Source organism: Oreochromis aureus, linkage group 4 (assembly GCF_013358895.1).
Source record: "Oreochromis aureus strain Israel breed Guangdong linkage group 4, ZZ_aureus, whole genome shotgun sequence".
Lineage (NCBI taxonomy): Eukaryota > Metazoa > Chordata > Actinopteri > Cichliformes > Cichlidae > Oreochromis > Oreochromis aureus.
Window position 1 is genome coordinate 18,718,807 of NC_052945.1, and position 14,571 is coordinate 18,733,377.

Consider the following 14,571-nt stretch of genomic DNA (forward strand, 5'->3'; position numbering starts at 1 on the left):
TTCTGTAACGTCCTATCTGAACTGTGTCTGTCTTTTTGAATGGGTTTTAATGCGCTTTGATTTTCTGTTTCCGTGTAGGCTATCACTGCATTTACTGTGATCGGAAATCTTTGAGATCGAGCGCTTAGCACGCGCAGCTTCTGCGGGGTACAAATGTGTGTAAAAAAACAAAACAGAAATCACGCAGAACTTCCGCTGATTAGAAAAAATAATAAACAAATCTCCGTCATTGAGTTGGACTCGAGAAGTGGCTCAGGCTGCTCCTATGACAGATTTCCACTGCGGTGTGTAGTACTGCGCAGTGAAGCGGCCGCTGTGCGGTTGTTTTGCAGCGATGCTTTTACGCTGAAGGTCAGGTCCGGTTGTATTTCCTGTTGGCTGGCTCTCTGGTGCTTGACACAGCTTTTCTGTGCACGGCCGCGCATCCCTGGACGGAACAGTGAGGAGAAAACTCAAAGGACGTGGAGACACGCTGGTAGAGAGCAGCTCAGTGGACGTTATTTACACGTGAAGAGTCACGGAGAGACCAAAAAGTCTCGGTTCTTCTTCGGGACTCGAGCGGACGCACAGCCCCCTTGAAGCTGTGGTTGGAAGGGGCGACTTGTTTTGAAGTTTGTTTTGAATTTCAGACTTTTGACACTGTTATCCAGTCGCACAAACTAATGTCGTCGGACTAGTTTAGGAAAGTGACAGCTGCTGATCACAGTGGGATCGTCTCATGTCCTGGAAGGACCTCTAGTACACCTCGTGTCTGTGGAGACTCACGTAGGCACAGCGGAGCGTTGCAGGAGGTCTTCTTGATGCACAAGTGAGAAAAGCATTGAGTGATTTTTCTGGACCTCAGCTGCAGTCAGAGAATACTTTCATCGGGAGAGATCCCCAAAGAGGAAAGTTCGATCATCATCATCGTCACTGTGCTTGGACTATGTTGATGAAGGAGTACCGCATCTGCATGCCTCTCACAGTGGAGGAGGTAGGGGAAGTTTTATTGATTTTTGCAAGCCGCAGACTTGCAGATCAGCAAGTTTTGCCTGCTTTGCTTTGCTGCACTTGTTCTATTGCAAAAGCGATCGCCGCAGTATTTTAGGGAAGTTCACAATATTTTGCACCAAAGCCTCATACAAGTAAGAGCTGGAGTCGGGCAGCCACCGCGGGGTGGAGCTGCTGTTTGTCTCTCCTTCCACCCAGCTTGTTTGCGTCCAGCAGCAGCAGCAGCAGAGGGAGTCGTGTGATTAATCTTGGTAGTGAATCATGCCTCTGTTTTGCTTGTGCTCTGTGAGTAGTGTGTAGCCACAGATTGCTTTCTGCGTCTTCTTTTCCTGGAGTGATTGTATTATATTATAATGAAACTAGAATGTGCTTCTTCTTTTTTTTTTCTTTGTTTGCATGCAATCTCCCTAATGCACAAGTTCACACCTGTGCAGCTGCTGCATGTGTGGTCAAACAGTAATGATGTATTGCACACAGTGATCACGTTAGATACCTTTGCTAATCAGGTCCCCTAGTCTTCATGCTTATAATCGATCACACAGCAGAGTGGTTTTGTGAAATCCTCGTTTCCTTACTTTCCTGCTGTTTGGGCTGATTGTCTTCAAATGATTCAATCCGTACACACCTGAAACGGCACAATAGATGTTCCAGCTGAAGACTTTTATTGAGTTTGACAGTGTGCAGTTTATCATGTGGTGTTGCGTAGCTCTAAATACCTGGGTTGCCACACAGGTTCACAATGCAGAGTTGGCCACATTAAATTGCAGTTTAGTCAGCCTTGCTGTTTGTGAAGACTTGATTCACTGCAGTCAGGCGAAGCCCATTGTTGTGCTCTTGGATTGAGTGAGGATGAAATTGGAGTCATCTGTACATGCCTTTAACCAGAAAGCCAGCTTTAACAGCCCCTCCTGAGGTCTATTTATGTTTCTTGCCAAAGCACTGCTTTATCACATCGTGTCCTGAGGCTGATTGGTTCTTCTGCTTTGCATCGCTTCAGTGGTGATAAAAGAGCAACAGCTGTCCTCAGTGGCCAACTAAAGGCTATCACATCTTTTGTTGTAATGATGTAATAACGTGGCCCGGCCTAATCCATCGATCTGAGAGTGACTTGGTAAATGAGCACGTGAAATCTATTCTTTTGAACACCCAAGACACATAAATCATGCACTCATCTTCACACACACACAACTCTTTATATGAGCTCTACACAGCCCCGGACAATCATTTTAAATCGGTTCTGTTTCACAGTCGTTGGTTTTTTTAAATGCAAGCATAAAATGAAAAGCAATAAAGTTATTGTTCTTTGAGTACTCAGTGCAGCAGCAGTCAATTTTGAAGTATTGTCTTTCAGTGGAGTCAGTGGAGTGGTGCAAACTGCATAACATCCTGTTAGGTGTTCCTGTAAAAACTGGATGTATGATAAAAACACATCTTCACCTCCCAGAGTCAGTACACTGCCTTTTTTCTCATAGATTCGTGATGAGGAACGGTTCATGTAGGGCCGTGCTGTGCTGATATATTGAATGCATTTCTCACAAGAGGCATCGCATCACTCACGATTCACAGTCTCCTCAAATGGCACTGCAGTGTGAGGGCAACAGGTTTCTCTTCACATGAATACAACAAGGACTTGAAGAGCTAAAGAATTTTTATCACCAACAGACATCAACAGGCTTCTTCTGGAGAGTCTCACCTCCAAATAGCAATGAAGTCCAACCACTGCAGGGAAAACATAATTGTGCCACCACATACATATTGTTTAAGGTTCTTCACAGATCTTTGGGTGTTTAAACCTTGATTTTTAAGGCTCAAATTAAAAATGTGTATAAAAGAAAGGAAGAAAACCCACTTGTGGAATCGTATTTTGAAATGCGCTATCAACAGTCAGAGGGGTGCACATTTACTGCCTCTGTAGAAATTAAGAGGACAAATAGCAGCCATTCATCATCACCAAGTTTGAGCACTGCCATAAAAGCTGACATTTTGCCACTTTGATGGTTTCGAGCATTGAGGTTTGCGTTAACACCAAAGCCACGATCTTTCCAGGAGTGGGCGTGTCCTCAAATTTAGCCCAAGGTCAGACTGTGCCATGCTCAGAGATGCAAAAAAAACCCAAACGCTACAGCTCAGACTCTACAGGCCTCAGTTATCCTGTTAAATGTTAAAGTTCATGACAGTTCAAACAGATAAAGACAGAACGTGTGTGGCTTGTTTGGAAGGGATGCAGAGGATGCATGAACAGAGCGCAAAATGATAGAACATTTTTAAGACTGAAACTGATATTTGGTGATTTAAAAATCCGATATATCAGGTGATTTTTCTTTCAGATACTTGGATCAGCTGGTTGTTGCCAACAGGGAAGTTGAACAGTGCCATCTCTTGGGCAACCTATGCAACGTCAGCCCTCACGATTTGGTTGAAGAGTTTTTCTCCCCTTAACTTTTAATTTTTATTTATATATTTAAGACAAGCTTTACGGGGATATTCGGTGTATGCGCACAAGTCAAAATTTCAAGGTCCACATGGCCACATGGCCTTTATGTATATGGGCGATAAAGTGTTAATGTATTAAATAAAGTATTAATGATTAATTATTTGAATAAATAAACTTTTGATTTTACATATTTTAGCTGCATTTTACTTGAAAAGTATTGCTTCGTGTTTATTAAGCAAATAAATAACTTTTGTGAGTGCATACACCAAACATCGCTCCATAGCCTTGCACTCTGTGGGAGTTTAAGTGTGTTTGTTTGTGTACCTTCATACGGAGCTGCCCCACGTCACATCTAGGCCCAGACCCAAGATCTTGTTTACGTCCTCAGAGTGGAAGCTCTGCGTTCTGATAAGCGAGACGCCCGTTTCACCCCTTGTTCCCTGAGGGACTCGCCGCTTAGCCAGAAAGTGACCTGGTACACGAACGCCAGATGGAGAGAAACATGCTCACTCGACAGTCTGCCAAGAGAGAGTGTGTGTGTTGAAAAGGAGATTGATTGCTTTTGGTAATTATCTAAGTGTACTTCTAAGTATTATCTAAGTCCTTTATTTGTTTATTTATTTATTTTTGTTGCTGTGGATCAAACGGGTTAAACAGCTTTAGTGATGCAGAGCATCAGATTTTAGGAAAATGATAATCAAAGGTTGACACTCGATTCTGAATCACATTTTACAGCATTTAAAGGACAAAAGCAATCAGCATAAACAATTTTAAGATACCAATACAAGAACAACAGCAGCAGCCATATTTGCTTACTTCTACAAGAAGTAGTTTCTCACCTTTTGTGTTGTATAAAGGGGCCCATGCTTAATACTGAATCAGTGTGCACCGCATCCATCAGCCACTGCAAGAGTGAAAAGAACAAAATGCCTCCAGGCTTTTAGTCTTGGAGGCTCTTCTGTGCAGCTGCTTTACTTTCGAAGAGTTTTACACTCAGTATGGCCGAAAGCTTCAGCCTAATTTCAACATGCAGCACATATCGATTCAAATACCGCGTGCTTTAAAAATTCCACAGAACATCCCCTCCGATTATCAAGCAGTCGCTTGTGCAGTCAAATAACCCTTCCAGCTTTCAGTCAGATAAAGTTTAAGTGGCTTGTCAGTTTTCTCTTTTGTCCTGACGCATGCTGCCTCTGTGAGAGGGTTGAATAAGCAGGATAATTGGTGAAGTCACCAGTTTGACTCAAATGTTTATCTCCAGATATTCTTTTAATGCACCATCTGGTCAATGAGTCCATCTTTTAACTCACTAGTGCTTTTCTGTATAATGAATGAAGAAAATGTCTCATGTATTCTGTTTCTAGTTTCTTTGACTTTTTATGGTTGTTTGCTTCCAAAAACCGCCGATTCTTTGTAAGTTGATTGCTGCTGTGATCAGTCGGCTCTTTACCTGCTTTATGGCTGTTTATTTATCTGCACACCATTTCATCTAATGCTCCCGCTGGGGGTCTCATTAAAATCCTCGTGGCATGTTTGAATTTGTGCTCCTTCACTTTGTCTCAAATTGCTGCTACTCCGTTAAAACATTTCTTCCAAAGTCTGCTTTGTTTTTGGTTTGCTTGTTTGTTTGTTGCTCCGTAGTGCATTATTTGGAGGTCTTGCAACATTAGCATTATAGGGCTTTCAGTTAATTCCCCCATGCTGCCAGGGCTAATCTTCTGGGTGAGGAGAAAAATTAAGGCTAAATACTCTAAATGTCTTCTGGCTAAATAATAATGTTGCTACACTGGGTTTGTGTATTTTGTGATCTGGGGATTTGGGGGATTCAGATTTGTATGCACTTGCTTAGGCACCAAAGGCGAGTCCCTGCAGAGATGGTGTACAGCAGAGTGTGCACTGGAAGTGATGTATAAAGTGCTGTGATTATGCGCTCACTGGCCACTTCATTAGGTATACCTTACTAGTGCTGGTTTGGACCCTCGTTTACCTTCAGGGCTTCAGAGCTTCAGCTTGGAGATGGAAGCATTGCTCAGAGTTTTTGGTCTATATCAACAGTTGATGTAGATTTGTTGACCACACATCCATGATGTGAATCTCCTCTTCCACCACATACCATCTGCTGACCATTTGAGTACAGTCGTCACTTTTTCATACCTAAATGTATTCAGCTACTGCCATGTAACTGTCTGATTAGATAAACAGGTGCACGCTGGACTCCATACTCCACTGAACAATCTCTTCTGTGAGAGTCTTGCATTTTCGAAGGTAAAGGAGAAATTGACTAAAGAAGGCATGGCGGCAAACATTAGAGTTTCAACTCCTGATTATTTTCTCGATGAATCAGTTTGTATCACATTTTTCCGAAGCTGAAACCAATATTCTCAAATGTTGTGCTTTTCCTGACCCTGAGTCAAACCTGTAGGTGCCTGGTGTTCTGTCACTGGTACATGCCAACGTTGCGGTGTTGTTTGGTCTATGTGTGCTCTGTTGTGAATAAAAATATGGGACTGACTGCATGTTGATATACAGCAAAATGTATTTACATCTATGTGTGATGAAGGGGCCATGTTAACCATCCATTCTTTTAGAAAATAGTCTACTGTTACACTCATCAGTCAGATACTGAGTTAATGCATAACTGTATAGTGAAAATGTTTCTTATGCATGATATTGTTCTACCAACTCTACACCCATACAGTAAAAGAAGATTTAATAACTTTCGGTAGCACTTTATAATAATGTCACACTATGAAGCATCAGAATTTATAAATACTGATGTGTATGTCCATCTCTTCCTGTTACACCATGTACAGTTGTCACTGCGAGTACAACACTGCTGGTAATGATCATAATCAAAGTCATAATCATATATCTGTATTTATAAATGGCATACTAAAGAGGATTAGTGCTATATAAATGACGACTTAGAGCTTGTTTATAATAATGCGTAATATACATTTCCCTAAGGTACAGTTATACATTTACTTATATAATCTCTAAATACATTAAACAATTTTTGTGAGTCCTCTTCAGTGCAGAGTTCCTGCTGTAGTATAAATACATTTTAATCTCCTGTTAATCTCCTGCCAGGCGATGGGATGGCATCATAAAATATCATATGTATCATAATATTTTAATTTTCATGTTTTGGGATATAAATTAAACTTCATTGTCATGAGGTGAAAAAGATATGCTGCTCTTTTAGGGTCTTATAGGCGACTACATGTTAAAAATTTGTTATTTTATCCTGTTGGTAGGTGGTTGCTGGGCAACATGATGTTGTCAGAATATCTGACATAGATGGGAACCTTCAGGGGCCTAAGATGTACCTGGGTGCCAAGTTAGGTTGTTCAGCTCCTGATTGTGGACAGATAGAAAGAGATTTGGTGTATTATAATAAGATGTTTATTACACGTAAGTGGTGTTTTCAGCTGCCTGCACCTGCCTGGCCATTGAGACTCTAATCACAGCCTTCATGCAGATGCTCTAAATTAAATGAGTTCTTTGGGTAATCTTATCAAAATAAACCAGACACAATATATAGTCGAGGTCTTTGAAATATCCAGGGATAGAAGTACAAGTTGAACTAACAAAAATGTAACACAGGCACGCTTTCAGGGCAAAATACTGAGAAGGTTACTGAGTGGAAAAGGCGAGCAGGAAAAACTGACCCCACCACAGCAGCTACATAGCAACATTAATGATCTGTTAAACGTGGAGGGTCAACGGTTTTCTATTTATAGTTCGGAGCAGTGGACTAAATTAAGAGCAGTAACACTCTCAGTCAGGTGACCAGAAGTTGTAGGAACTGGGGTGACTAATGGACAGGTGAGAAATAAAATAAGTCCTGAGGGGGGGACAGAGAGTCATTGCCTGTGCCAGCGATGGCACAAGGAAAGCAGTTAGACATGTGATTTAGTGTAGGCCTGAAGTAACCTTTAATATTGACTGAATCTCAGACCACTGAGTGCATATTTATTAATTTAAAGGCACATGGTCGATAAAGGGCAACACAAAGATGGAGGTGAGACGGGAAGAATAACAGACCAACACAGTGATTTAAAAGATGATATGACACAGGCAAAGAGAAAACGAACACAAACAAAGACGCAGGCAGCTCACAGTGATGTGCAGAGAGCAACATGTCATAAAAGGACTCAATAAGGAGAGTATACTGTGCAAAAACACACTTTAAAGATCTTTGAACATTTGACAATTTATCCTAAGCTAAAGGGAAAATGTTTCTACTAAGTCATATTAGCTTCTAATCATTTTAATACCCACATTTTTCTTTTTATCGTCCTATCCTCCAAACCTGCTTATCCTTTCACAAGGAACTGATGACTTGATGATGATGCTATATTGAGAGACTGACTTCCACAAACACGGTCGATAACGCAGACTGTCGATTTCCACCTTGTGAGCTATCAATTAAGTTGGTGTTCAGCCGCATCACTAAGCAACCCTGGAGCTGATGCTTTACAGGTGAAAATAAAGGACAACATGAAGGGTCAGTAAACCAACAAAGGTTGGCCTGATAAATAAAAAGGTTTTATTTAAAGCATGTAAGGGACAGGGGAATTAGCAAGAAGGAAAAATAGGTTAAAAAAACAATTATGTTGTGTGATTGGTGGTGGAAACACCAACTTGCAGTTTGACCATGAATATAGGGAATATGCTTTTTACTTTGCCTTCGAGAACTGCACAAAATATCAAAAGCATGACAGTTTTCTTTGGTTTCCGAGATGCAGCCAGAAGAAGACTTTCTTATCCAGCATCAGTGAATATGTGGCTGATTTATTTGACGCCAGTAACTCTGCAAACGGCCTTTGTCAGCCCGGGACTTGACATCTGTAACAGTTCTGCCTTATTGCAGCTGCCTCCGGCTAAGCATTTGAAACTCACACGTGGCGACACCGAGCTTCAAACAGAGGTCCTGTGAGGTTAGAGAATGTGGCGACACATTTTTAAGTGGAACCTCTGCACGCCCATGCATACTGCTGACAGACACTGTGAAAATGTGTCCCAAAAAGCCGGTAAAATTTGCTACATCAGACATTTTGGGGAATTTATTACTTTAAAATGTATTGTGCAAATTATTTATATATATTCATATGTTTTTTTGGTTGAAAAAATTATGACACTAATAATGTAGAAGTCTCAAAAGCACAGATTGACTAGATTATCTCTGCTCACTTTGCATTAACATGGTGACATTTCTGCACATTATATTGATGATATAGTATCTATTCTGATTAATTTGTTATAATGCAATAGATTCAGCTGACAGTACCTCAGACCTTTGCATTAAAAAAAACACATTAATCTTATCAGATCCGGAAACTCTTAACCATCTGTCCCTCCATTTTCTGCCATCAGCCCACTTCTGCTCTTCCTGTCCCATTTAACCTCACTTACCGTCAACATGCTATCTAAACAAGGACAAACAATGACTCCCGAGAATAGAAGCTAGACTGGCACATTGTTAATGCGTCATTAGAGTTATGGGACAGGTGTAAGAAGAGATGTGGCGAAAGAGGGGATCAGCTGGGCTTGCTGTCCTATAATGTTATCATAATCCATTATGGGACAGATTGTACATGTGATCAGGCTCTATATGTGATAAATATGATAATGTGACGCGATCTGTCACTGACATTTTCAAAATTAAATTACACCTTAAGGCAGCTGAAATTACAGAAATATAAGCTATGAGTAATTAGTTCAAGAAAAGGTGTGTCTATTTATTACAGGTAATCTATGAGTTACCAACACAGCAGGTTCAGTATAACCAAATCAAGGAAAAGCATTAAATACATGTCACAAGATCGACAGCTGTTAAAAAAAAATTAAGGAAAGTTTCCTCATGGGATGTTGTGATTGATCAGAATTTGCCAGATTTTTTAAAGGAAAACACATTCAGTCTTTTGTTTATGTAAATAGTTAAGAAACTGCTTCTCATGAGCAGTCAGGATGGTCTGCCCGTTGTTGCAGGTGGCCTCCTTAGGCCCACCCGCAACTCAGCTGTATTCTTCCAAAAAACAAAAGCCTTGCTCTTGTATGAAATGTTATAGGCATAGCTCCTAACAGCAACCTTAATGATAACTTACTTTAATAATAATTTTGCAAAGATTTTCTGACACAACCCACCCGATTTTCCAGGCTCAGGACCCACGTGTGACCCTCGGTGGCTGGGTTTGTAGCTATCTGGCAATTACTAATAATTAAGCAGCTAACATTAACCTGTGTCAACCACGTCAGCAGCTGATGTGTGAAGTTGTGTGCCAACTGGAGCAGCTATTGGTATCAGTACTGTTGAAAAGGAGTGTCTAATCTGATAGCTTTAGTATGGATTAGTATATGAGAATCATTTTTTGTAATAATCCTAGTCGTGACATAGTTGTTGGTTTTTTTCCAGCACTGCAGCTTCTCCTCAATTGTTTGTTTTTTGAAATTTCTAGAGCACATTTAGCAGAGCTCGCTTCACAGCTGGGGTAGTGCTGTAGAGTAAAGCGGTGTGCTCCCCTGAAGTTCATATTAGTTTGGGAAGAACAGTGATGAAAATAAAAATGAAAATACACTAAGATACTAACTTGACTTCTGTTTTTTGCAAAATGGGAATGCTTTAGCTTGTCCTATGGGTGTAGTGATTTGCTGGGTGGTGTCTCACGGGATAAGGCTTGTCCCTCCCGTGGTTGTTCGACTGGATCGTGATCAGGAGTTAGTGAAGGTCAGGTGAACGCCCTTGGCTCTCGTGTTCCTCAAGCTGTTCCCGACAGTTTTTGACCATGTGGCGCTGGCAAGTTGTCCGGCTGGGGAAGGGAACGAAGTGATGATGAGGGATTACTCTTTCTACAGTAATGGGTATTTTGTCAGCATGTACATGAATGCCAAGATCCAAGATATTCCAGCAGAGCATTGCTTTGCAAAAAGAGTGCTAATTTTTGTTTCATGCTATGGCTGTTCTGTTTGTGTGCATATGAAGATTTTGTTTTCGGCCCTAAAAATTGTATTCAGACGCTAGTTTAAACTAGAAACAGAATTACAAAGTAAATGTAGGTTGCAGAGCACGGAAAAGCACAGTTTTTATTACTTTTTATTATTACTTTTAATCACCATTTATCCATGCTCTTCCTAATATTGCTACTTGACACAATGGCTGTTGTTTTTCATCATCCTATCCATTCTGTAGATAAAGCCAAACTTATTTCAGTTGTTACTGTCAACTACTGTTGTTTATGTGTCTGTACAAATATGCAAATATATGCAAACCCTCATTTTTTTAGGAGCACAATTACAGCTTTGGAGCTTGTGAACACAATAAAAAGTCTCAGATTTAAGTTTGGACTCTCAGACCTGCAGACCTCATTACTCTCTCTTGTCCACTGAATTTGCCGATGCTAATTAATTCTCTTTGGGCAACAATGTTTGTGGCGCCAATAAAAATGTTTTCCTTGGAAAGTCAGCGCAAGAGATTTGACTGATTCAGTCAATGAGCTGCATAATTATTACTTGATCCCACATGCATAAATCCAATCAGCTCCCCTAACCTGGTCATCACCCGACACTGATAAAAATGTCTCATTCACAGCTCTTGCTGCATGTACCATTAACCTTCACTACAGGGTCTCTGTGTATACCGTATCGGAACCACAGCATGTCAAAGGGCTACCTCAGCTGAAACCTGAAGACTAGAGACAGGTTGTTTAATATAATCACCATAACACACATGCACACATACACACATGCACGCGCACACACATGCAAATGTATATCTAAAGTCATCTACCATATGTGGTTGTGTGAATGGCTACATGATGTGCATACCGAAATAACAGGTACAAGTGTCCCTGGTTGCTATAGGAACATCAGCAGCTCGCAACTGATTAGAAATCTCTTTGATGATGAAGTGGCTTTGTGTTTGCGTTCTGTGAGCAGACAAACGTCAAGGTTTATGTGTGTGTTTGTGTGTGTAGATGTGAGTCCAACTGACCGGCATACACGAAGAACAACTTCTTCCTCAGGAGTCTGCATTAGTAACATTAATACTTATTTCACATAAAGGTGTTTTAATTTTAATATTTAATGATTTTATTGGGGTTCTTAAAAAAACTTGAAAATCTGGTGAACAGCTGTTTCAAATGAGACGGCGACCGTGTACCTGGAAAGTTCAGCACTGGCAGTGAAACCTCATCCAACACACCAGATGGTCTCAGTGTGTATTTATGCCTGTCTGCCGTGACTTTGTTATTCCCAGTATAGGTTTGTTTGTGTCCATGCGATGCTTATATATCTATATATATATAGATAGATTTATTCACATTAAAAGTTTGTGGTGTACAAAAAATTTAAAATATATTTAGCCAAAGCTCGACTCAACCTGAATGTTTTCAGAACTAGTAGTTGTGTCTTTAATGTTTGTCTTTTTGTTCTGTACAACATTTCTGTACAAGTGTTACTTTGTAGGAATGAGGAAGTTCTGACACACCTGTAAATGTAAAGTAGTAACACATAAGAGACCTAGAGCGATACACTAACAAACAGATTTACTAACAAACAGAACCATGTACTTCAAAATTATGCTCATTATCTCAGGGCTAATTTGTACCTGTGCACAAAGTGAGTGTTGTATTGATCCTTTGCACTTTGCACAGGGTTTTGAGAGGGTGTTGGGCTATAAGTTTGAAGCTATTTTGTAACTGATAGTGTGATTGTGATTGTGGTGGTAAAGAAGAGCTTGTGTTTGATGCCAGAATCCCTGTTACAGCCCACGTTTCAGAGACTTATCAGTGTGCAGTATATTACAGATCACTGTGCAAATGTGAATTGGCGGAATGGAAAAGACACAAGTCAGCTTCATTATCAAACAGAGGTTTGTGACATCACATATTGCATCATACTTAATGTGTAAACTTTACAAAAGTTTTACGGATTTTTTTTTTACCTTTGCACTGATAGGATTGCTTTCAATTCCACGGTACATGTGCTATGACAAGATACTATTTCATTAATGCATTTGTTAATGCAACCAACAGAGCGACCAGTGGTCATCGTCTACCCCAGAGATCAGGTGATACAAAAGGCAGAGAATACACTCATCTGCTTTATTAACCACTTCTTTCCTCCATCTATCAACATAAAGTGGAGCAAGAATGGCAAAAACATAACAGTGAAAAATCCTTTCAAGAAGTGCTTATCTAATCCTGATGGGACATTTCACATTTTGTTCACCCTCAACTTTGTCCCACAGAAGGGAGACATTTATGGCTGCACAGTGGAACATGAAGCCCTTGAGGAGCCTCTGACCAGATTTTGGGGTGAAACTAATTTCTATATTAGTAAATTTTAAGATTAGCCCTTTTCAGATTCATGAGTCTGTTAAGGTGATGGCAGTTTGTCAATCAGACATAGATGTAAATGTTGCTAATATCTTTGTTACACACAATTATAATATTTAGAGTTTAAGCTACAAAGCTCTTGCAGCATTGTTCTACAAAGATTTACTTTTTTGTTTAATTACAGAGACCGTGTCCTGCATGTAGTTAGGGAATTAATTTGCTGTTAGTTGCTAATCTATCCCGTCTCCATGGCAGGGATATTAAGTTAATAATAGTACTATTGTTCAATGTGCACAAATGCATGTAACTGTCTTGTTTGATGCTATATTTATATAATAAACTAAGGAGAAAGTCTTCTACAAATAGCTAGAAAAACTAATTTTAGCTCATTTTTACAATCTGCCTTGTAATGGGTGAATCTTATTACATATCTACACAGACTTGTTTTCACAAGCTTTATTTTTCTAACCGTTAATGCTAGCAAATCTGGTTAGCAACCAAATCCATAAACTGTATGGACAAAGATACCTGTTAATTTGTGCTAATTAATTTGCTATGCTGTAGAAAGATGTGCAGCATAAATCTTATGTTGAAAGTGATATAAATCCTACTAAGTCCAAGTAAGTGAGACTGAAGAGAGCTGTTCAAAATGAAGAATATGTCATAAGATGTTTTCAGATGAATATAAAGGAGTGTTCAAAGTAGTTACTGAGATTGATTTTGAGTTTCATGTTGTTTGTTTTTTTCAACAGAGGTTGATGCAAACACAGTGGAGCCCACTATGGATTCAACCATCTATTTTGGATTTGCCTCAGTTTTTGGGCTTCTTGGAGTTGTCACAGGGATATTCTTTATTGTCAAAGGAAAACATGCATAACCAAGCTGAAGAACACCTGCAAATTACTGTGATAACTTTACATTGTAGCAATAAAAAAGGGAAGGAGCAAAAAATGTACTCTTCTGTATGTATTGCACATAATTTACTTCATGTGATCAAGAAAAACGATGGAAAGGCCACCACAGAAAAACACTTTCATCATGTAGGTGGAGCCCTACTCGTTTGGGTGTCTGAAACTACATCCTCCATATGTTTTCACAAATAGAATACAAAAAAACCCATTTATATCTATTTTCTTTGATTCTGATCATACAGTGCGATGACAGTAGTTCAGAGCAGGTCATCTGTTAATCAAAAGGTTGGTGGACTGATCTGTGGATCCTCCAGTCTGCATGCCAAAATATCCTTGGGCAAGATACTGCAACCCATGTTTACTCATCAGAGTGTGAATGTTGGGTAGAAAGCACTTAGAAAAAACATAGACAAAGTGCTTGAATGAATAAGAGTGAATGAGACATAATGTGTAAAGCGCTTTGAGTGCGTAACTAGGGTAGAAAAGCGCTATAGAAGAATCCTGTGAATACAATAATTGTTATGCACTTATTTGGTTATGTTATATGATTGATTGGGGTTTTTTAATGAGTAGAATGGGAGACAGGAGAACTGCAATGATTTAATTTAATTTGAAATTTTAAAAATCTATTTGGCTTTTGAGATTTATTTTACAATGACCATTAATTTCCACTGAGTTGTGTAACCATTGCCAACAAGATGAGGTAAGGATGCGTTCACAGCCAACAGTTATATTCACAGTTAACATTATTAGGCAGAACTAAGCAAATGTTAACATAAGCACAGATTTATACCACTAGTACAATCCCATGACACTTTTTTTTTTTTACTATTAGCTGTTAATTTAAAATGAGATGATGATTTTATAAGGTGTTGAAGTTGCATAAATGGAAAAAAAT

The 14,571-nt window shown here is 39.6% G+C and overlaps 1 protein-coding gene and 1 long non-coding RNA gene across 2 annotated transcripts in view; both read left to right on the forward strand.

Annotated features, from left to right (window-relative positions):
* The first annotated feature begins 352 nt into the window (after nt 1–352).
* LOC116312645 (cytoplasmic phosphatidylinositol transfer protein 1-like) overlaps nt 353–14,571 on the forward strand; it is a 53,923-nt gene continuing 39,704 nt past the window's right edge. Inside the window, exon 1 of the mRNA XM_031730095.2 lies at nt 353–973. Within this exon, the coding sequence (XP_031585955.2) occupies nt 926–973 (48 nt within the window). The 5' untranslated portion in view covers nt 353–925. The remainder of the gene's footprint in view (nt 974–14,571) is intronic.
* Nucleotides 12,278–13,930, forward strand: LOC120439966. Its single transcript, XR_005612884.1, has 4 exons — nt 12,278–12,296; nt 12,383–12,494; nt 12,675–12,741; nt 13,515–13,930. It is a non-coding gene; the product is annotated as an uncharacterized LOC120439966 (long non-coding RNA).